The sequence below is a fragment of the Cebidichthys violaceus genome, unplaced genomic scaffold (genome assembly GCF_023349555.1).
Source record: "Cebidichthys violaceus isolate CVI_PGR_0920_01 unplaced genomic scaffold, fCebVio1.0.p SCAF_30, whole genome shotgun sequence".
In the NCBI taxonomy this organism is placed as follows: domain Eukaryota; kingdom Metazoa; phylum Chordata; class Actinopteri; order Perciformes; family Stichaeidae; genus Cebidichthys; species Cebidichthys violaceus.
The window spans coordinates 2,889,126-2,913,024 of record NW_027176484.1 but is presented as its reverse complement, the minus strand read 5'-3'; the positions used below and the strand labels follow the sequence as shown (position 1 = coordinate 2,913,024).

Sequence of the window (23,899 nt, the reverse complement as noted above, 5' to 3'; positions counted from 1 at the left end):
AAAAAAAACCCATCTTTGCTAGACTTCTACTTTTCTTGAGTATTTCCATTTTCAGACACTTTGTACTTCTACTCCACTACATTTTGGAGGTAAATATTGTACTTTTTTTACTTGACTACATGTATTTGACGCTTTACTTACTTTGCAGATTCAGAATATTATACACATTATGTTAATACAAAATATAAATCAACTCATGTATGATGATATATAATTATGGGTTAAGCTATCTAGTAGTCCATAAAGTAATTCAAATTAGCTCAACATTTACCACCTGCAACATTAAAGTCATGCACACATTAATGTATCAATAATTCTAATTCAATAATATATTCTTAGTTATTCGGAAATGGGTCATTCTGCATAATGAGTATTTTTACTTGTGGTACTTTGAGTGTATTTTGTTGCAAATACTTTTGTACTTTGTGTGTATGTGTACGTGTGCGCACACACACACACACACACACACACACACACACACACACACACACACACACACACACACACACACAAACACACACACACACGGTCAAGTAATAAAAAGCAGCAGATGTTCTTGTGTCAATTATAGAATTCCCTCTACTTTAAAGACAGCAACCATTTATTTATGGAATGGGGAAAGTGATATGCGCTCAAATTCATTTCAATATGGATTTCATGTATCAAGGCTATATTTTCTGTAACTGGTTGGAACAACTTTCTTGCTCAGTGAAAATTTTCATTCAGTCTTGCTAAATTAGATGGAGGCAATTTGATGACTCATCTTCCCCCACATAATACTACAGGAGCTGCATTAGAGTACTTTTTGTGTTTTAACTACCCAGAGTAGTTTTTGTCTTTATCTGGCTGGATGTCAAACAGTATCCATAAAACAGCCTGTCAAATCAGTCCGTCTCTGTTGTCTGTTTCATTTTTACAGTACAATAGTCAAGGTTATAGTCCAAATAAGAAAAAGTTGGTAGAGCAGCATTGTATATATATTGTATTTATATATATATATAACTTAAATAGCAAGAAGCAATAACTAAGACAAACATGGTTATGCTTTTGACAATATCATTTGTATTCATAGAAAGGTAACTTACAATATCACATAGATGGATAAATGAGTATTCACGTGATGCAACAAACACATTTTAATACAAGATACTGTAGCTGTAATCTTTTGTATAAGGAGTAGATCTTAGTGAAAGCATTGTTAATTGTCATTGCATTGTAATGAACAATAATACACAATCAACACCACACAACAAACCACATTTGCATCCACACAACGACACAACGTAAACAATGCTTTGAAGTACCAGTGTTTCTTAGTCATTTTAGAACAGTACAAGAGGATAACATGTTGGTGTTTTCATTTAATATGCCGCTAGGCTGTTTACTATAAAAGGCAAAGACTGGTCATTTTCACCAACGTCATGTAAGGTATAAACTAAAGTATTTATGCCTCACATACAATTTGCCTGAAGTCCTCAATTTGACTTTGTATGGTTAAATATCTGATGGTATACAAGTTCTGTATAGCAGCCTCAACTGTATCCAAATTACCACCACATGACTTTACAAATGGTTACTCTATGGTGGGAGAAATTGGTAAAGGCTTATATTTTTGTTTCCCGATAAAGTCCTTAGGTGGAGAAGTCTTTGGAAATGGCCTCTACAAAGTTAGGCGCTGACATGAGGATCCCAATGGTGCACAGGATAGTGAAGAGTGAGAAAGCCATGAGACAAAGCCTGTCGATAACAGACGCAGCAAATTTCCACTCGTTGCACACCGACTTGTCCGCGTCTTGGTCACGGAAGCGCTTGGCAATAAAGCGCACCTCCTCCAGGATCTTGGCCAGCTCTGGTCCCACGCCGCCCGCTGAGGAGCCCTGAGCTGCTGGGAGGAGCATCTCATCCTCGCCTCCTCGCCCAGCCAGCCGTGCACAGAGGACCCCGGAGTCAGGCGAGGTGGCGGTCGTGGAGTACTGGATGCTCTCCAGGCCCCGGATGCCGACATAAAGCATGTTGCCGTTGGTGGATTGGGGGGCTGAGGCGCCGGCACTGAGCTCCATGCTGGTCATGCTGTTCCGCGGGGCCTTGTTGTGACAGGCCGAGTGCAAACGCTCCTCACCTGGGCGCTTCATGCGCAGGAACCAGGCGCACCAGTTCAGCAGGATCACACGGGTCTTTGGGGGTCAAACAATAAAGAATATGGAAGAATTTAATAAGGCTCTTAAAATCAATGAACGTAGGTTACATCCACCAGAGAATATCTTCATCCGTCATCCTTTATGTCTAATTAGTTTTCTCAGTTTTGCTTTCACAGAATCCAAATCAACTCAATATTTCCCTTTTCCCAAATCATAATGAAAAGCTGATTATATCGCGGCCCCAGAAAATACCAGTTTCTGATTGATCTTGCGATAAACACCTTCAAATCTTCAACAGTCAAAAAAAGTTAAAAAAAAGGTACAACCATTTCACTACAGAAGGTATAGCAGGTACTCTGCTCTGTGTTTTATCATTCTTTGACACTTAACCTTTTCATTATAATATTATATCAGGAGACCTCATTGTGCCAGACATATTTATAGAAACACATTAGCCAGACTCTGAGTTCTCCTGGTGAATATTTGTAACTAACTTGTTTAACACTTGAGGACCTCTCAGTACATTTCTGCCTGTTATAGATACCCATTTGACAAACCGCCTACCACAAGCAAATGCAACTCATTCTTAATGAACCACCGTAAGTGATGGACTGTAACCTAATAAAAAATAAAAAAGCAGCCTAATGACAGTTAATCATTATGTACTCCCCAGGTTTGACGTGTGGCTAGACGGAAATGGCTAAAGTGGTGTTAATGGGATCATATAGTATAAGTCACAAATAATGATGTAAAATGAAACGACACTCACCCACTTCGGCATCTTGCCTCCATCAGGGTCATGGTGGTGATATTGTAAAACCAGAACTGTAGCAATTACTGAGAGACCAACAATGACCATGGTGGTGGCAAAGTACTGAGCTGGAGGAGACAGTAAGAATGGAAACAATAAAACAGATATTATTGCGAGAAGAAAACCTGAGGAAGTAAAAGGTTTCTCACTTTATGTGTCTCGTAGAAATGCAAAATGCTACTTTTTCATTTCACTACTTCAAATATGGTGTGTGATGTGAGAGAACCCGTAATGGAAAACGACCACACACATTTGCACCGGTGTCTTTACACTGATGGTAGTTGACACCCATAGCGACTGCTTTTAACTTTAGCCTGGCGCTTACCTATTAAAGGCACCGAGTCCGATGTGGCGGGCATAATCTCTGCAACCAGCAGCATGAAGACAGTCAGGGAGAGCAGGACGGTAATGCCTGGGGAGGACACCGAATCTCATAAGCACTTCAAAACAAAACTATTAAATGGAGTGAAAAGTGTTGAAATTACACTGTTGGCTGGGCCCCAAGATTCTCTGCACAAGTTGGGTGCTATAAATGCAATCAAACACACTTTTTCCATCCTTAAAATAATTTTGAAATAATATGCAAAATTGTAAGTGCGCTATTTCGCTGAGTTTTATTATAAATACTCATTGTTTTATCTTTTCTGTTTTTCTGTTGAACATTTCGCTCCTAGTTTGAGTAAAGTCCTCCACCACATCCCAATGCATTTCTGCTGCGTCGTATTCTTATGCTAATTTAGCCTCGTTTCAAACAATGCAGCATTGCACCGTTGTCAAATGTGAAGGAGAATTCCCCAAAAATTAGATTTGTGTGTGAACTGTTGGAGCTTATACTGTGTCACAGTCACTGGCTCCATCGCCTGAGAAGGTACAAGCACAGAAAGACACAAAGGTATCTTTGAAATACCTGTGAGCAGAGTTTTCACTAATGAGCTGACATCACTAAGCCACTGGCTCTTTGACTGTCGCACTAAAAGACTGAACTTCTCAGCAGGATTAAGAGTCACATTTTAATTAACTGCAGGCATGCTGATATACATTTGACACCACTGAAAAACACTTAACAGCTGCCTCTACACTTTCTTATATATTCTTATACCTGTGGAACAAGGAGTGAATCACTTCAAATTACTATAAGTGGAATAAATGTCCTGTATTCTAAAGAGAATGATATTTACAGAAGCCCTGAGATGCAAGTGAGGGGAAAAAAAAAAATCTGGTGATCCGTTTTGTCAGTCTGAGCTAAAAAATTTTCTCTCATGTGTTCATGAATGAAGAACACGTGAAAATATTTTTGCCAGAAACATTTGCTTCCAGGTGAGTTTTAATGAACGTAACTCGCTAACACCCAATAAATGTACCTTGTGTTTAGAGTGCATAGAGAAATACAAATTAAAAAGGAAGAAACCTATGTTCATGGCTAAAAACAACTAAAGACAAGTAGAAAAACACTGTATGTTTCTTTTATTATTATTATTATTTGAAGCCCCGGGAATCCAGTGAGAAAAAAACATTCCGGAGATCCATTTTCTAAGTCTGATCTAAATGTTTTCTCTCTTGTGTTTATGAGTTAGGAAAAAGGTTTTGCCAGGATCCTATTTCTAAGTTGCTTATTGGTAAAATCAGGATCATTTGGTCAAGTGTTGGTTGTTGTAATACTCATTTTGGCTGCGAGACACTGAATTGCACCAATCCCAAATGTTCTAAATGAGACTAAATGCATTGATGTTTTGCTGTATTGGTGAGATCTTGTATTTAGGAATAACATCTGAATAACTCAAAAGCAATTTATCTTAACAGAAATATCCAGTTATTCTGGATAATCCAAATCTGGATAATCAGGGACTATTATCTACCAAAAGAGGAAAACATAATTTTCTTTTTTATGTTACTTTGAAATGCTTTGAGCAACACAAACTTAATTCCATTCGCCTGCATTGAACAGTGATGCAGGCAAAGGTGAAAATGTCCAAACGACTGAAAATAAAACCTTTACTATAAACATCGCTCGATACCACATGGGAAAACATGTTTTTGCTTTGTGATTTAGATGAACCAACTCTTTTAAAACGAATGAATACAATGAACACAGCACTGCTGATGAACCTTCTAATATAAACAACCCTTCACAACACCGATTTGAAAATGCAGATGCAAAAATTAGGGGACTTTGAGAGTAAAGATTTACAAACGTAATGCCCACGACAGCCCAGTTTTATTGAAATTAAATCTGGGAATAAATGCTGCCATGAAAACACACTTCTAAACGAATGTTCACCATTCTCAAGTAATAATGTCAAGGCGCGGCTGGGGTTGATATACTGACTTCATATACAGTAGATCTGTGGTCATATGAGCTAGTGTGCACGCACACGAGCACACACACACACACACACACACACACACACACACACACACACACACACACACACGCACACACAATTTACCTAGGCTCATGGCATAGGCCTATTTTGTGCTGTGGACTACAGTATACAAAAAACCTGTCAAACACATTTTAGGAGCATTCAAATCTACACAACAGCTTATTATACGTCGCATGAGCAATTCCTATTTCCTCTATCTGTCTGTGAGCTATCAAAACATCAGAAGGAATGCACACACATCTGGCTCTAAAGCACTGTTTGGTTAATGAAGGAATCCAGCTGTGACGCAGGACTCTAATGATTTGAAGTAGGCACAAACTGCATAAATCAACCCCCCCACTCCCACATATCGTACACACACACACACACACACACACACACACACACACACACACACACACACACATCCATACCACCACCAACCCACAGATACTGTCTCCACCAATACCAAGTAATTTATGCATGAAATGGGCTCAAACATTCAAGTCAACTGTGACAATTGAGATAAGATTAAACAATTTTCTCGGTCCACTGACAGTTAAGTCAGTCACTCAGTGCTGATTATCAGATTACGCCACAAGGCCACAGAGGAAGTGGATTAATGGAAAAACATTGTTTTTCACAGAATGACTGATTACCCAGCAGACAAATGGGCTGGGAAACAAATGAAGTGTAGATGGAGAAAAGTTAGGGATTAATAGAAAGGTTGGCTCCGTGTCGAAACCACTTGGGCTGTAAAATATTTGATTTAATTGTTATCTCTTAGTTTTCAGCCGCATTCTTTGACCTAAAAAACACTCCAGTAACATGACCGGAAGCGAAGCAGCCAGTAAACTTTTTTCTCCCCAGAAATGGAGACATTAAAGATTGAACAGAAATAAATAAATGCATTTCAGTGGAAATCTGTCACTTCACTAACCTCACAGACTAGTCATGTGGCAACATATCAACTCGTTTGTTGTGTCAGAATCTAATCAACTCTGTGTTCAGAGCAGAGCCGGACGGATATATCAAATAAGCTGAACACCTACACATGATGTTACCAATGCAATAGCAGCCGCGGATAGTGTTGTATGGGTATGTGTGTGACCTATACGTTCTTTAATGATGAAAAGTTCAGCGAAATGTGCACTGCAGGTTCAGAGGTGCAGAAAGACTGTCAAACTGAAATCCTCTTATAAGGCTTGTAAAAAATTTATGGAGGACTACAAATGGACTACAAATTTGAAACATTGCTCCCTCGCAGCTGCAGCCAAGGGACCCAGAGGTGGGCCAACAGAAACAAATCATCGTTGCTTTGGCTTGCAATGATTAGAAACGAATGCAGCACAGAAAATACCGTATAGACTATTCGGAATATTCCCCTTAACTAGTGCATGTGCTTCAATAACAAATGTGTTGGCATGTATTCAGGGATGTCTATCACTGTGTGTATTTTAGATGCAGATCCAGATCCGGATCCGCTTGCAGATCAAATGAAAATAACAAATTCAGTAAAGCCTTGTTGGAGGTATGAGCCATGGTTCCTCTGAATTCCTTTATCCAAACGTTGCTGGAGATATTTGATATTTGTTTCCCTACTTTATAAAGAGAGGGAAAAATAATTGAGACAAACCTTGAACTATAATGCAATCCAATGAGACAAAAAAAAGGACGGCGAAATTTACCACCAAGTTGAATCAACACCTTGACAGTAAGTCTCACAAAGTTTGTATTTATTTTACTATAAGACAGTTGCATTGGATTGCATTACAGGGTCTAGGGTTTGTCTGTTCTCTCAATAATCAATGGAAAGGCTATTAAATCAAAATTTTAAATGGACAGTGTGTAGGATTAGGTGGCGTCTTGAGGTGAGCTTGTAGATTGTAACCAACAGGATACCCCTCTGCTCCTTTCTCTTTCCAAAACTGAGGTAATGTGAGCCGTGTGTTTGCCTCCCTAAAAAGGCCTCCTCACCATAATAACACCTCTTCAGGAACCCTGGAACAGCATCTGGCAGAGCCCAATGGGTTTTCAATCTGCTTCTCGCGTTACTGCAGTTTCACAAGCGTGTAGGACAACTATGATGGCATTCAAGTGACATACAAATGTGAAAGGCCCTCGCTAGAGCCAGTGTTTAGCTTGTCCATTGTGGGCTGCTGTGGAAACATGGCAGTGCAACATGGCGGACTCTATGAAGAGGAGCCAGTCTCAAATATGCAAATAAGAGGGGCTCATTCAAAGCTAACCAAAAACACAATGATTCTTAATTTCAGGTTATTATCCACTAATGAAATCATAGTTCTGAATATTATATTAAATTTCTGAATAGATTCCCCCGGAATTCCCAGTGTGTAACTGGCCCTTTAAATGTCCAGTATTTCAGCAATGTGTGCGTTTCAAACCCAGTGAGATCTTTTCTCCAGAGTCAGCAGGCAGGAGGAAGACGAGCAGCGCCAGAGTGGAGATCAGGACACACGGGATGAGCAGGTTGAGGCCGTAGAAGAGGGTCCGCCTCCTCATCACCAAGGTGAAGGTAATGTCAGGGTACGGCTCCTCGCAGCATTCGTAGGAACGCTCGTTTTTCCGTCCTATAACCTCTGTGAGACGAAACAAAACACAGTGTACTCTGGCAGAAATGGGGTGAAAAGTTACGGAGAAATCATCATATTGAATTTTTAATATCAATCCTCTCACCGACAAGATCCCACTCTCCGTTGGCGATGTAGCCTGTGATGTCAGCCTCCAACATCTTCAAGTCCAGAGACCAGCCCCCGTACGTCCAGGAGCCAAACTTCAGCTCACACCTCTGGACATCAAAGGGGAACCAGCGCACATCGATTTGGCAGGTGCTCTTGAAGATCCCTGTTTTGGGGAGAAACATGTTAAGACCAAGGACGGATTGCACGGGGTTCCATTTGTGCCAAAATTCACATGGGCATCAGCTGAAGATATGACAAAACAGAAATCCAACATTTTAACTATGTCTATTCAACTCATCGACACATCATGACGACAGGGAGTGAAACAAGATGACGGAGGTATAGTCTAAAGTGGAATTGACACAGACGATTGTTGTGTCAGGTGAGCAATCAAACATAGACAGATCAGATTGTCAAAAATAGTTTTGTCACGACAAAAGTACAGTCCAAAGTCGAATAGACAGATGTTTTGTCACATGTTCAGCCGACATACTGCAACATAATTTGGCCCAAAAGGATCCACATAGAATTGAAGAAAGACTTGCTTTGAGATGTACCATACTTCACCTGAAGATGAAGAGAGAGAGAGAGAGAGAGAGAGAGAGAGAGAGAGAGAGAGAGAGGGGGAGGGAGAGAGAGAGAGAGAGAGAGAGAGAGAGAGAGAGAGAGAAACGGATGGAGTGTTATTCAGAGCTCTGATAGAATTTCAACTACTCTGGAATATAGGAAGCAGAGGGAAATTGAAGAAAGAAATGACAGCGCCCAACAGATAGAGGGGCAGCAAGAGAGGTTTTACTCCAATATCCAATATGATAATGAGGAGAAAGTGGCTGGCAATCCTTCAGAGGATGGACACCAAGCTAATTTCCATCCACATTGATGAAAGATATGAGACATCCGCAGTAAACAAGGTCTCTCGCCTCTCTCGTGGTGCCATGAAGATGATAAACCTCAGCAGGGAATGAACAGAGTTGGGGAGCAGAAAATATGAAGAATGAATGCCATTTACTGCAATGAACCTCAGTGACAAAGACAAGTTATGAGGAAATGATTCGGAACGGTGGTCGAGGTCACATCTGCGTACAGTTTTACTCATTTAACGCAGTTGAGTCGCTTGTGCTCAAGCGGCGACTGAGTATTCTGGGCCAATATGGCATTCAATGAGGGTTCATTTGGGATAAAGTTGAGAGGCAATTTGCTTGTGAGAGAGGCAATCAATCCAGAAGAAATTCAATGATGGAGCAATTTATGCCCATATTGATTAAGATGCTGAGGCAAGGCAGGCCAGCGCTTTTCGTGGTAAGAGAAAAGAAAAGAAAAAAAAAGGAGGGGGGGTGGGGGGGGGGGGGGGGTGGGGGGGTGTAGGAGAGCCTGCCAGGGAGAGCAGCAATCACCAGCTGTGCAATGTGTTGCTGTTCATGCATGTGTGTGTGTGTGTGTGGGTTGATGGCTGGTAGCAGTGGGTCAGAAGGGAAAGTGCATCGCTGCTCAAAGCTTCACTGAGAGCGATAGTGATGGATCCACGTGTTTGGAGCGTTTGACATTACTGGGATAAGAACATTTGGAAACACAAAGAGATTATTACATAACTGTTCGACAATTTGGGGGAATACTCTTATTGGCTTCCCCCAGCTAAGAGTTAGATGAGAAGATGCACACCACTCTTATGTCTATCTGTTAAACAGGAAGAAGTCGGTTTGTTTAGCTTAGCATAGCATAAAGACTAGAAACGAGGGGGAAACCAGCGAGTCTGGATCTGTGTAGAAGGTTACAAAATTCACCTTCCAGCACCTCTAAAGCTAACTAATTAACATTATCTTGTTTGTTTAAAGTGGAGCTCCCAGCCAAGACATATTTTGCCATGTAGCCCCCAATAAAACCCCAATGTTAATTGTTAATTGGTGACCTTTAGAGGGGCTATCAGCTGTATTTTTATACCTTTGGATAGAGCTAGTTGTTTCACCTATTTTCCGTTTTTATGCTAAGCTAAGCTAAGCTAAGCTAAGACATGATAGTCTAAGTCTCGGCAAGCAAGAGAGAACATATAGTTCCTAAAATGTGAAACTTATTTCCTTAGCAAAAAACCAACCTGAATTTAAGTGTTATTAGAGCAACTTTTTGACATAATCAACCAGCATTTTAGATGAATTTATGCCAAGACTGATAGCTTTATAGCTTTAGGGAGTTTATTTAAAGATGTCATCCATGAAAACACAGCAGCAGATGCTTTTTTTCCTCACTAATCCTTCGTGGAAATCCCCAAAAGAATATACAGCATAATGTTTATACAGCACAATAACAGGAGCCTGCCGAGTATAAATTGTATAAAATCAGGAGGAGGATTGTGTTTGTTTGATAATTGAGCCTCTGGCACAAATTTCAACCTTTTTTGAGCAAATTAATTAAATCTTTTTTTTTTTTTACATGACTATGAATAACAAGACTGTTAGCTATTTATTGTGGTTTGATGATATTATAATTAGAACGACGGGGCTTTGCTTACATACTGCCAATATATGTAATATATACATATATCTAATAAAACATCATAGAAACATGGCAATCAAGATCAACATTACATTTAAAGACTTTAAGATAATGACATCCCATTGCCATCATTCTGCAAATAACTGTCTTATGAAGTATTTTTATGTACTAGTATGCTAGTGTTACCACAACTGATTAGGGACTTGATCTTGTATTTCTTACCACTTTTTTTTTTAAATATAACCGTGTGCTCCAGACCTCCTCATTAAGTTTTCATCACATTATAAATAATTTTCACCAATGTACTTCCTTTGTGCATTCTGCAGGTAGAATATCAGGTTTAGTTACGTGGTTTGTGTAAAAAGTAGCTCGTCCTTCATTTGATAAAATATAGAAGACATTACATTGCTGCTATTCTAAGTTTAGCTGTGAACATCAGGTGTTTCCCAAAACAAGTAGCATCTGTGACTATTTTGAAATATTTTTATGTGTAAAAAAAAAATAAAACAGCAGAGGAAGGGAGCAATAATTCAACGTCTAACATTTCTTATGAATAAACATCTATTTTGGTCTGACTGAGATTATGACTCTTACCTGGAGGTATGTAGGAACAGGAGCCAGAAGAATTGACCAAAACGTTGGTGTGGAACGTAGCATCAAATCTTTCATCAGCACTGTGGACAACATGGAGCTACATCAGTATTTACTGCAGAGTCATCTGTAACCAAAGTACAGCTTCAAGGGAAAACATTTCAACAAATTCATACAGCGATACAGCCTTTGCAAGAATTAATAATAAGGATGCAACATAAATTTGGGGGAACCAAAAACAGCGAGTGAACCTGATAAAACAATATCATATTAACGATTACAAGTTAATGATTTTTCTCTTGAAAAAATAACCAATTAATGTTCTATTATTTTTATGAGCCCTTGTCAGTCACAGGTCATTAGAATTGTCCTAACTCCCTCCCCGCATATGGTTGCCCTGCCTCCTTGCTATGCTGCTCTTGTTTTCTATCTGAACCACCCGAGCTTGATTGATGTTGAGTTGGCTGCTGGAGCGATCGTAAAGGAGAATTGCAAAGGGGCCCACGTCGGGAATGACCTCCTCTGGAATGCTTTTTGGAGCCTTTGACAGACCCATGAAACGCTGAAAAACAGGCCTGCCCTCCGTCAACCCTCCTTCATGTTGGACTACTCTTGGGAAACAAGGCTCATCTGTTAAGTTGCCCAGAGAAAAAGTGTAAGCAGAGCCCCAGAGATTGAGGTCCAGATGCTAAATGGGTTTTCCTGTTTTCATGGCTCTGTCAAAGGCATTCATGATGAGCTCATTTCCTTTGTGGAGGGCTTCTCCTCTGTCTCTCCCTCCAAACCGAGGAGACATCACCAAATCTATTGGGTTTCAAAGTTTTGAAAAAAGAATCAGTATTCTATGCTCTGAAAAGTTCTTCTACAATTTCCAAGTGTTATCGGACTGAATTATTTCACGGGGGTTAACAGCTGCAACAGTAGCAGTCTGTTTGTTAAGGTTAATAAACAAAAGGATTAAGCTTCTAAAACTCTACAGAACTTGCATGCAACAGGCATGATATTATGAAGTTAAGCCTTGGTTCTCAGATACCGCAATTTCCTTCTCACATCGTGACTGAATTCACCATTAACTATTCACCTGAACAGTTTGTGATGTCATATAGAGTGTCATTGTAACCCATGACCATCAAAACATAAGGGGCGTTATTATGTTTGGTACAGGAGATTTGATGCAAAATAGAAAATGGTGGTTATAGCAGAGAGTGTAATGGCGTTTCTGTGATGGCTCCATTTCTGAAAATGTTCAGTGCCCCAAACTGTACAAAAGTTCCAAGTGAACATCATTTTATCACCTGGACTATAATGAGTTAGAGAAAGCAGGTACACAGCACACACAATGCCCCAATTCCCTTGGAGATGGTTATTCAGAAGTTACCCTCATTCTCCTCTGCTACCCACAATTCACTCCCTCTAAATGAACTCCCCAGAGGTTGAGTCACGGTTGAACTGAAGTTGAAAGAGGGGGGGGGGGGTGGAATTAACTTTCAGCAGTCTAATTCAAAGAGTCTCAAATCAAGGCTTTCCTCAGAGGGCCAATGACAAATGAAGTACAATGCTTTTTCCCCATCATTAGTCGATGGGAGAGTAGAGTGCCTCTGATGTGATTTGTTCAGATAATTCTTTCAAAGATTGATTAATGATGATCTGTACAGCATTTTCCATTAGGGACATATAATAAAATGTTCTTTCGCCCATCTTTTCTTTACAAGTTTATTCATTTTTCTTAATGATGTGTTGCTACAAAGCTCTCGTCTGGACTGCAGTGAATACATTTAAACTGCAGAGCAACACTAACCTTGAACTGTAACCAGCTTACCCACAGTGAAGTTGTGATTAACCTAAACATGCCAATAAGTATATTCACTTCCTGCACGTTGATCACACTTGTACCAGACGTAAAACACAAAGTTATTTTGTTCCAAAAGGAATGAGGTTTAGGTTTGTTTTGTGCAACAGTGGGATTTATTTATCTTATATTTTCTGCTTGTGTGATCTCTCTCTGCAGAATGTTCTGAATAAGTCCTGTGACAACATGAAGTCTGTTGCTTTGCAGGCCTCATGAAACAAGAGCAGGAGCCTAAATATTTCAGCATATTCTGACTTGTTGCCACCTGAAGTTATTTATTTCATTCCAATGGCTTTTATGTTCTGTTTGCTCAAGGCAATTTTCCACTCGGGTGTTAAATAAAGCAGTTGGCCTCGCCTCTTTAAAAGGAAAACAATGGGTTTAAAAATGAAATGAGGCTAACAGATGTCTGCTGCAACTTGTATGTTGGTTGAACAAATCATATGAAAGCTCATCTTTATCAAAAATGAAGTTTGACCTTTAAATATATGAAAGTAGTCTCATGCAAGAGCCTTTTCATTCCTTTATCCTGAGCGTCTAACTTTGTACCTTGAGGTTTGATCGTACAAGTGTTCCATCAGATTTAGCAAAACCTCTAAACAGCACACACCCATCAATGTTTCAACTTGACGAATACCACCTGCTCACGAGTAGTAACTGATAATTTGCAAAATCTAAGGCTTCCTGTTCTGCTCCATTTCTGGAGTTTCAGTCACAAAACATGTGAACTAAGAGCAAATAGAAGATTTTCACACCACAGAGCTCGAAGTCCTGATGTCAGAAACCAGCAGATGAAAACCAATTTAACGGTGTCAGTGGTGATAGAATTAGGGGAACAAAAAAAAGACACAACGTTAGAGGCCAGAACTCACCTTTCAAGCCACAAATTCTCTTAAAACTCATTCATGAATGAATGTTCGTAGCGATGTGGTTCGTGCATGAGGCCCAATTCATTTCTTATTCAAACATATTTGAACAACAACAACAAAAAATGACTGTAATGTAATATTTTCACCTCAGAGCCAAAATAAATAATTCCTGTGTTTCAGAGAAATATTTTCTGCTGTGTCTAATGTATCACAACCAGTGACATTGTCGCAATCTCGTTTTTCAACTCTGGAGCACAAAATCCAAAAATGCATCTACCCTCTGACACCCCCCCCCCATCATATTGTGCAGAAGACAATGCATTCATGCTGAGTCTGACACCATGCATATCCAATTACAGTGCAGCACCCAGTGGATCTGTCCTTACAATACCTACCTGTTATACAGCAGAATGTCTGGCTTCCAAATGAGGCGTTCAGGAAATCTCACATTGATCACACCTGGATAATCTGATGGATCCCACTGGAGGTAAGCATCATCCCAGAACTGTGAGATGCAGAAATATGATGTATTTTTCATATTTAACACAAACAACTTTAACATATCCTTGAAACCCGTAAGTTTGGTGAGCCTATTTTAGATTCACAAGAGGATCCAGAGCAATAAAAGAGAAATAGGACATACAAGATAATTGGGGGGGGGGGGGGGCTGCAGGGTTAAAGCCTGTATGATGAAGTTTCTATTTACGACTATCATGACATTCCTCTTAATGTCATAATCTATGCCGTACTGTGAGCAGAGCTTCAGTCTTTGCTGCAGCCCGGCACTACATGGACTACCAGCTCATCAGCACGCATTGGGATGATTGACAGCAGAGTTTCTAACAAGGCAGCCTGTGTTACACACATTCAGCTGTTTCAATAGGTCATCCGTATACACGCGGAACAGTTTCTGTAATGGGCAAAAATAAATGTGACAGCAGCTGTGGGTAACATTATGCAGCGACATGCTACAAGAATTGAGTTCAATCTCTGCGCCAGCTTTTCATGACAGCTGGGGAGGAATGTGAGTTTTAGATTTCCAAGGAACAACGTGTTGTTTTGTTTTTTTTGCGATTTAAACAGGACGAGGTATACAGCACTGGATAAGCTTGTGTTATAAGACGTAGAGGTCACAGTGGACACAGAACATGAATAAGCAGTCGTGTCTTTCCTTAATTTATATGTTGTAAGTAAAGGCTTTATATATACATATTGTGTCATCAAACATGACTGTAGAAGAGTCGACCGGCACTTCTCAGTGCAACATGTTAACATGCTGACGTTCGCTAATTAGCATTAAGCACAAAGAGCAGCAGGGGTTGATGGCAATGCCACTCGATTTCCAGGTTTTTGGTTATGAAATAAAGAACTGGATAATTTACAACTTTTACCTGATCATGGCACTGGAGGAAAAGCTTTTGAGAAATATCACTTTGAACTAACTGTCAACATGCTGTTGGCTCTAGCGATAACCAAAGTTAGAAGGATACATCTTCTCATTGTCCATTTTTTGTGCCAATCCATGCAGACATGAAGCTATTTCATAAAATATGTGTAAACATTTGACCTGCTGGTGGCGCTAGAGGTAAAGTCGGAGGATCAACAAAGTAATTAGGATTCTCTTCCCCTAAAGCAACTATGAATGTCTGTACATGGCAATACATCCACTACACTAGTTGATATTTCAGTCTAGACAATGAATCCAAAATCACAGAGAACCATTTTGTAAAAACACATCTGTGACTGACATGTTTAACTGATAATCCATATTATTTAAACTGCACAATTTGAGTAAATCAAAACATTCACTATATGTGACTCTTTGAAAAACAAGCACAAAACCCATCAAGGCCACAACACCCCCCCTCCCCCCCCCCCCCCCCATTATGGCAAAGTCATGCCTATACTCCGCCTCTGATTGGATATCCTTGATATTCTCACCCTAACCCATCTCACTCCTCATGCCTGAACCTAACCAATCCAACCAACAAACGCAAAGTTCCAGCCAATCAGAGACAGAGTAGGAATTAGTAATGTAGCATCCCGGCTCACAGCAGACATGTACACATGACCACTTGGGATGATTTCCAGCAAACTGGTACAGCTGGTTGATCTGGCTAACACATCATATCTTCTTCATCTTGATGAAATGGCTTTTTTTCATAAGAATATGTACACTCAGATCTATAATAAATGTTCTAGTTAATCATGGTATTCAAATAATGGCTTTGGTCAGCATGAAGAACTATAAAGGTCAGTCACTAATAAAGGCTGAGTCAAACACGTGGAGGGAGGGGAGATCACCTGTGTAGCTCACATGGTAGATTCAGAATAAAGTCATGCTGTCCTCACCAACTTGCTGCTCTTTTCAACAGAAATACTGATATCAATCACTAACTCCAATATTTCCATCGGCTTTTACTTTTACATTCCATCTATTTTGGCAAAATATGCTTCATTGCTTTCCTGATGAAAAATGAGATCAATACCACTTTAATATTTCATAAATGTAAAAGATACAGTCAACCACCAGTTAGCTTAGCTTCCTATAAATACCGGGAACGGGAGGAAACAGCTAGCCTGGTACGTTTTTCTGTACAGATCAAGCAAAAAAGATGTCATGTGTTGATTGGTGATCTTTAGGTAACCAGGCTAGCTATATTTAACAAGCAAATATGAGTAAAAAAAGAAGTGAAACGGCCTAAAAAAACCAAACTATCACTCAGCTGTCCTTGACAAAGCACAAAAACTGATGTTTAAAAACAAAATGGAAGCTGCTTTGCTATGGCATTATGCTCTAAATGCTACAATTGTCAGTGTATTTATTATTTTTTACCCCAACACCAGCCTGTATTTGTATAATAACTACCCTCTGGCATGACTAAGTGTGTGTGTGTAATCTTACAGTCTCAAAGTGACTTTCATAGATGAACATCTTTAGCACATTCAAACTTTCTTTCCCAGAGTCCGAACTAAGTTGACTAAGCCAACACATATGCTGGATCGGCGCTAACAGATGGCAGATAGTGTGAATGCTGTGTGCGCTATCTTGCGTTCGAGAGCCGAAGTCGATTGTGCATGGCGTGGAGTGAGAGACTGAGTGAGGAGGCTGCTGTGATTCTTCAGGGTGATTTAAAACACACCAAACCGTCTCGATGCAGCTTGCTGACGGTGCAGCAGCGGGGAGCTCGTGTCACACAATGGACAGGCTGCGATAAAACACACATGTTCAGACACTTCATCTCACTGCATGGAGGAGGAAAGGGTGTCCTGCCCATGTGGAAGGTGAAAGGGGAAATACTGGGTTTGAGTAGATGCATAAGAACTACACATTTATTGTGATTAGATGCACAAATCAAAAATACCAGGATAGAGGCTTAAGATTAAGGTACAGTTTGACAATTAAAATCAACCTACCAGCTGCTCTTAAGCTCACGTAATAACATGCTATATCTTACATAAATAGAAGTGTAAAAAACAACAAATTTGTGTATTTCTGTTGGGATTTTTTTTTTTTTTTGTTGAAGCCAAGAATAAGTACTGCACATAACCCCCGAAAAACAGGGACTATGGTCGTGAAGCTTAGCTTTTCTGTGACTTTACATACATTATACAGGGAAAGGTCTTACCAGCTGTAGCCAAATGTTGGTTGTCAAAACCTGGTTCTTCTCATCCTGTTATAAAATGATGAAGGGATATTTAGTAACATTATCGTTCAGGTATTTTTGTACAGGTATTTTCTCAGTTTAAGTTTCATAAAGGAAGACTCATGCGAATAAAAAAAAAAAAAAGCATAAATGTCCACAGTAGCTAAACTTCTCAAGGCTGTGGTAATAGAAAAATAATTGAATGTTAAGCAGTGACTGTTCGGCTATTACACTTTGAAATTAAGACTCAAAGACATCCAAACCCAGGTGTTAATTATCCAGAAATGTACCGCTGTGGATGAAATATAACCGGAACCCTAATTTATTCAGAAAATAACGGCTAGTTTTTGACTTTACACATATTGCCATTGATTTTGTCTGTGAAGTGAGAAGACAGTCACAATCTTTATATTGAGTTATCATAACACCGCCTTGTGCACATGCATGCTAAGCAATGACAGTCATTAGTCACATACCACATCCATGATCTGCATGAGGGTAAGGCCGAATTTAACAGTGAGAGTCTGAGAGTCGTTGGAGACCGGTCTCACCAACGGGTTGTAGCCAGACATCAGGTCCTTGTACAGTCTGCGCTGGTCTGGCCCTTGAAGAGAAACTACAGAATACAGACAAACCTAGACAGTGAATACTTTCATAGTCCCTTCAGACCAAATGTGAGCAAGACAGACACTGTTAGTCACGTCTATTGCCAATTATTCTTCAATTACATTGGCAAACTCCTATTTAAACAGCCAACAAACAACCATTTCATCCATTTTCTACTTTAGGCTGAACTAAATGAGAGACTGCTTTCAGCTCAGTTTCTGTTTATATAACGAATTTCTTTTTCAAGCAAGAGCAAAAGGATTTGTTTGGAAAAAAGAGACAAAAAGTGAATTTGACCAATAGAAAATCCAAAGAGAGGGGCGTCACAGTACTGAACCTTTTGTGATCGACTGATCTTTGTAGCATTTATGCCACAGTACTGAACGGGTTTATTGTTTGTTTGAACGTGTCTGATGTTAAATGTTAACATCAGCAGGCTAACATACTCAGAGGGACAATCAAGCGGCGACCTCCAGGTCCAATGCCGAAGTGCCATAAACTTGCATTATGCAACATCTGCTGCAAAAAGTCTGATTGTTTAGAAGTCTATGAGAAAATGACTCTACTTCTCTTTTGATTTATTCCCTCAGTAAACATTGTAAACATTAGTTTATGGTCTCAATCTCCAGTTTCAAGTCTTCTTCAATACAGCATGATGTTCATTTAGTAAGTTATGGTCCCATTTAGAGTAAAATAGAATATAAAGCAGGGTATACTTTAGGGCGTGGCTACATTATGACTGATGAGTCGCTACCACAGCGTGGTCCGGTGTGGGAGTTGACCTACTTTCTTCTTAGAACTTTAGACTGACCGACGTTGCCCAATAATAAAGCCCTAACACTAGATTGGCTTTAAATGATCTGGAGGTTAATTTAAGTTCAAGGATGAGAGTGACCCAAAGCTACCTTCCCCACACTCTCACGTCATTCAGTATCTGCCTGAATCCCTGGCTCATTATCACACCTCTTTCCATTTGTAATCTTGCTTCATCCTGCAGGTACCCGCCGTCACTCCAGCTCCCCTGTACACCAGGTGACTCAAGAAACCTCTAAAACCTCTAGAATAATTTAGCATTTCAATTAGTGGTTGTTTTTTTTGTTAAATCAAAGTGAGAGTTGAATATTCAAACAAAGCCCAGGGTGGCGAGACACGATCCAAATACAATACCTGGACTGGATTCATCTCACTGTCAAATCAGACCCGCCCCTCATTTTAACACACTCTCGTATTCCCCACTTGAGTTATAGAGCATTTTTGGCAGCATTTATTCACTTCACTAATGGCCACAGCCCAATGATTCTAGACAACCTATGAGAAGCGCATTATCCCGATGATTTGGCGGGGATCTTGTTGTCTGTCGGCATCTCCCCATTCCCCTGCTCTCTGTCGCATCCAGTTCTTTCACGAAAAAGACAGAAATATTGGCTGAAAGCTTCTCTTTGTCCGTGGCTCAATCCCCTGGAGATCTGCCACCCTACAAATCTCACCATAATCAAATTTCACCACGAAGATCAGCAAGATGACAACAATGTGTGTCATTGTGGTACGCTTTTTCTGAAAAACATCCTGGTACATTATTGGCTATCAGACCACAAAACAAACATGTTATGTTGCTAATGTTGCTGAATATGAGCTGGGAGCCATCAAAGCAAACGAGAAGCAAAGCCTTTCTGCCTCATAATCAAATTCAACAGCCTTAATAATGTCAGAGGGACGGACAAGGGCTTTAAGCATCCCAGACGTGTGCTCAGACATTTAGACGTGCATGTATGAGCACACGCTAACACCACTTATCTCCATCTGCCTCTTTAGACTTCACTTTAGGGGAAGCCTTAATCTACTAGTGCCTGTAAAGTGCAGTCTGAAGAGTCGGAGTCAGTGATTACCATTAAATGAACTGCCTCAATCAAAATATTCAAAATTCAGAGCAGATCTGAGGAAAATTGATGAGACACAGCATGTCTCGAAGCTTTCTTGAACTAATTACCACTTACAGGGTAACTTTGATTTTTGTTTTAAATCCAAATTTGCATGGGGCGGCTTGTGATGTTGTGTGTCCTTTGAGTCGGAGCACGGGCAGCTGTACAAAAGCCACAACAAGAACGCTGTCACTCAAGTGTTAATAAAGGAACTTTTGTTGAGCCACCCATTACAGTGCAGGTCTTTGAATGATGAACTTAGTGTGATATTTCCTGTGTTTTCGAGCAGTCTCTCGGCCTGTTTGTGTCGATCTCTCTCCGTCTCTCTCAAATTCAAATTCAGAGGAGCTTTAGTGGCAAGAAAGTTTGCCTCAGTGTAGGAAAACAACAATGCCACGTTATTTTCCACATTTCTATCGACAAAAACAGCTTGCAAGTCTCTCTTGGAGCTTATTATGAGAAACCTCACACAGCACCATTAAAAGCTGCAAGAAGTTCAGCGGTATACCGGTTTCACGAGCGGCCACAATGTGGATTTTGCACCGTCTTTACCGTGATAATCACACATTTTAGTTTTAGCACACACACAAGGACAAGGGAGATACAACACCCAATGAACTACGTCACTGCCACACAGTTTACGGTTGTAAACTGTTTAAACTGTTTACGGTTGTCGTTTACGGTTGCCTACAGGTGACCGCCACGTGTTTTGTTCTGTACCGCTCAAACAGCGTCTGCACTGCGTATAACTCTTTCTTCATGTGGGTTAAGATGTAAAAAAATGATGTCAGCTTTCGTTTTCTTCAAAGATGTAAATTAGTTTAAGTGTAATGTAATCTCCATTTTGGCTGTGGTAAAAAGAGGTGAAACAACAGTAAATATGTAAAAAAACAAACTACTTTTTTGCCCCCAATATTCTTTATAGCTGAGATCCACGTTGCAGTAGAGTTAACTCACAACAACGCTGTTACTCTGAATGAATCACAGTATGTCTACATAATTGGGCAGCCTCCTCCACCCAAAACAAGTGAGTCTACTACTAATTTTTCATTCGAAGCCAATAAACTCATCCGTCTTTTTAGAATATTTTTTTATTTCATAAGTTATGTTGCCTTACATTGCAAAGAGAGTGGACATTAATAGAACCATCTTTTCAGTGGAGCACCCCTTTTTGAAATACCATGATATTACACAGACACCGCAAACCCCCTCAAAAACACCGTGATATAGATTTTAGGTTGTATCGCCAACCCATATACACACAGCACTATGACTCCATATCACAAATGTATGAGCATGTAAAGTGCAGTGACATCATTGTAGGCTGCAAATGGGAGATTGTTTGTCCGTTGTTACTTTACAAAATATGCCTATACTGTACATAAAGAGCTTCAAAGATAACTTTAAAGCTCTGTATGTACAGTAGGCATATTTTGTACATTTTGTAAATATGCCTACTGTAACACATTGCCACCAAATGCAACCATGCACACGAGCACAAAGCCAATCGCTGCACCGTTACATCAAAGGGAAGCGCAAGTCTTGTCCTTCACTTTCATACAGTTAGCCCACATTCAGCGTTCTGCATTGCTGGAAACGTTGGGTGGTTTACTCTGATACAGACTAATGCCAATTTTACTTTAATTCACAATGGCAGGCCAGCACTGAAAACAATGAACAACTCCTCCACAACATTCTCATATCACATGAGCTAATTATGTAGACTATTGATTACAAATTAGCATTAAATAACGTTAATTTGACCAAAACTCGGTGTTTGGCACAACAGGTAGGCGATGCAATCCCATGTGGAAGGCTTGCAAGTCAGTCCAGTGTGGAGCAGGTTAATTACACACATGAAACGTAAACACCCAAACGCGCCTCCTATTAAAGATTCTCCAGGGGTTCGGGAGTTAATTAAAGCAATTAAAGCGCGCGCTGACAGCCTACCTTTCACCGTCAAGGCGGTGACTGCAAGAAAGAGCAGACAATGCAGTGAGTCCATGTTGAGCCGAGCGAGGAGCGCGAGCGGAGAGTTTCGTCTGAACCTGACGGGATGCGGGGATGGTGATATTGTGTGTGCGTGCGTGTGTGTGTGTGTGTGTGTGTGTGTGTGTGTGTGTGTGTGTGTGTGTGTTAAATAACTCCTCCTACTTATGAATATCTGACGGGAATGTCTGACGGGACAGCCATCAGATTTGTTGTGGCATCAACACTCTGCCAACAGTAGGCTAGTTGTCTCACTGATTGCCAATGCGACTATTGATAGAGGATGACAGTCGGCCTATATATTCTACATAGACCAGCGTGTGTTTAAAAACGTTCACAAATGTCGATTTCATCTCCACATATGACTACTGTTGGAACAAAGACGTGCTTTGTCAAGAAGTCACGAACTAAAGGACCCATAAATCTGCATGTTCTGGTTGTCCGTTCTTTTCAAAAAGAGCTCAAATAGTTTGAAAGGTGACGCTGAACAAGTTGTACAACACCACACTGAGCCACAATAGAGGAACTTTTTGCAAAACAAGGTGACATCTGCTGGTCACTGACCAGAATTACAACTGTGTTTTGAATATAGCAGCTCAGACTGTTTTGTGGTTCAAACTCTTGGATCTCATTTTATGACCAAAGTTCTTAGAAATAACGAAACAATCTATATCAACAATAAACAGCACTATGCAAGGAGCTATTCCCCCCGGGTGATTCCAGCCCTGTAGCACCAGTATCACCGTACGGCCAGATACACAACCAATCCCAGAATACAAAGAGCATAAAAATATAACTAAATAAAAAGAATGTCAAAAAAAGTTCTCAATTTGTCTATGTTTGGTGTAAATTGTGATATCTATTAAGACTTCTGGGGACATGCGGTAGGCTTACAGTACTCTGGGGTAATAATGTGAAATATTCATTTTATGACACAATAAAGCATCAACAATAACATAAGAACATCGCGGCAAAAACAAAAACAAAAGTAAATTACTTAAAGATCCCAAAGGACCTCATATATACACATCAGTAAATGTGTATTTTTTGACAATTAAATGACTAAAAGTACATTAATTTGATGCATTTTATGAAAACTCAGAGTTCAGGTGTCTTGAACAGCTGCTGTACTGTGTTTACATGTTTACCCTCCACTGTACGTGCATGCGCTGATATCTGCATCAACAGGCTGTACCTGAAGATAAACACAAACATAAATGTCCTTTGCTCCCCTGACGCGTTTGCTTCGGGAACGTGGCGGCTGATTAAATGGCGCCGTACATTCTGCTCGAGACAGGTTGAAAGGAGCTGATTAACAGGCATGTTGGCTGTATGTATGTGCGCTGCATGTCAAATGGCATGCTTCATTAGTCACGGGATACCTACACTGATGAACACATTTCATTACGCTTTTATCAGTGTGGCAGAGAGCTGGGGCCAATTAAATGAACACACAAGTGAAATTGCCATTGGACTTTGAACGAACTTTGGTAATTATTTCATTGTGAGCTACATACATGATAATTATAGGATGGGTGTAAGCAGTATGTGTGTGACAATGTTATTATTATCTAACCATTTCAATGCGATTGGAGCTACTGAGTGTTATAAGGAATATGAAGCTTTACTGTTGATAATTAATCCCTTTTTCTAATGTTAATGGAGTTTTATTCATTTAATAAAGGCTTTTAATGCTTTAATCTTTTAACATCTGCAAACAGTGTTTCTGCAAACACAACATGACCCATCTGGTTAGGTTAACACCACAATTAATTGACTTGGAAAAGCCCAACAGAGTAGATTTATTGTCAGGTGAGGTCAGAAAGGTGAAGGGATTGTGGAGTAAGAACCCATTGCACTCTGAGCTTCAGTCTGACCCTCCATCACGCCGTCTGTTTGAATGAAATAAGGTGATGTTGCTCGTGGCA

At 40.1% G+C, this 23,899-nt stretch overlaps 1 protein-coding gene across 1 annotated transcript; it reads right to left on the bottom strand.

Annotated features, from left to right (window-relative positions):
- Positions 1-1,045: 1,045 nt before the first annotated feature.
- Positions 1,046-22,133, bottom strand: chrna7a (cholinergic receptor, nicotinic, alpha 7a (neuronal)). Its single transcript, XM_068724345.1, has 10 exons — positions 21,933-22,133; positions 17,934-18,073; positions 17,440-17,484; positions 14,206-14,315; positions 11,096-11,175; positions 8,010-8,177; positions 7,718-7,912; positions 3,275-3,361; positions 2,908-3,017; positions 1,046-2,174 (listed from the first exon to the last, which is right to left on the bottom strand). Exons 1-10 carry the CDS (start codon positions 21,985-21,987, stop codon positions 1,632-1,634), a joined length of 1,533 nt encoding a protein of 510 aa, XP_068580446.1. The 5' UTR covers positions 21,988-22,133; the 3' UTR covers positions 1,046-1,631.
- Positions 22,134-23,899: the final 1,766 nt, after the last annotated feature.

Coding starts and splice junctions, on each gene's coding strand:
- chrna7a (XM_068724345.1), bottom strand. CDS start 21,987: ATGGACTCACTGCATTGTCTGCTCTTTCTTGCAGTCACCGCCTTGACG. Junction 11,176..14,205: donor GACATTCTGCTGTATAACAG/GTAGGTATTGTA, acceptor TGTTGTCCACAG/TGCTGATGAAAGATTTGATG. Junction 3,018..3,274: donor GGACTCGGTGCCTTTAATAG/GTAAGCGCCAGG, acceptor TGTCTCCTCCAG/CTCAGTACTTTGCCACCACC.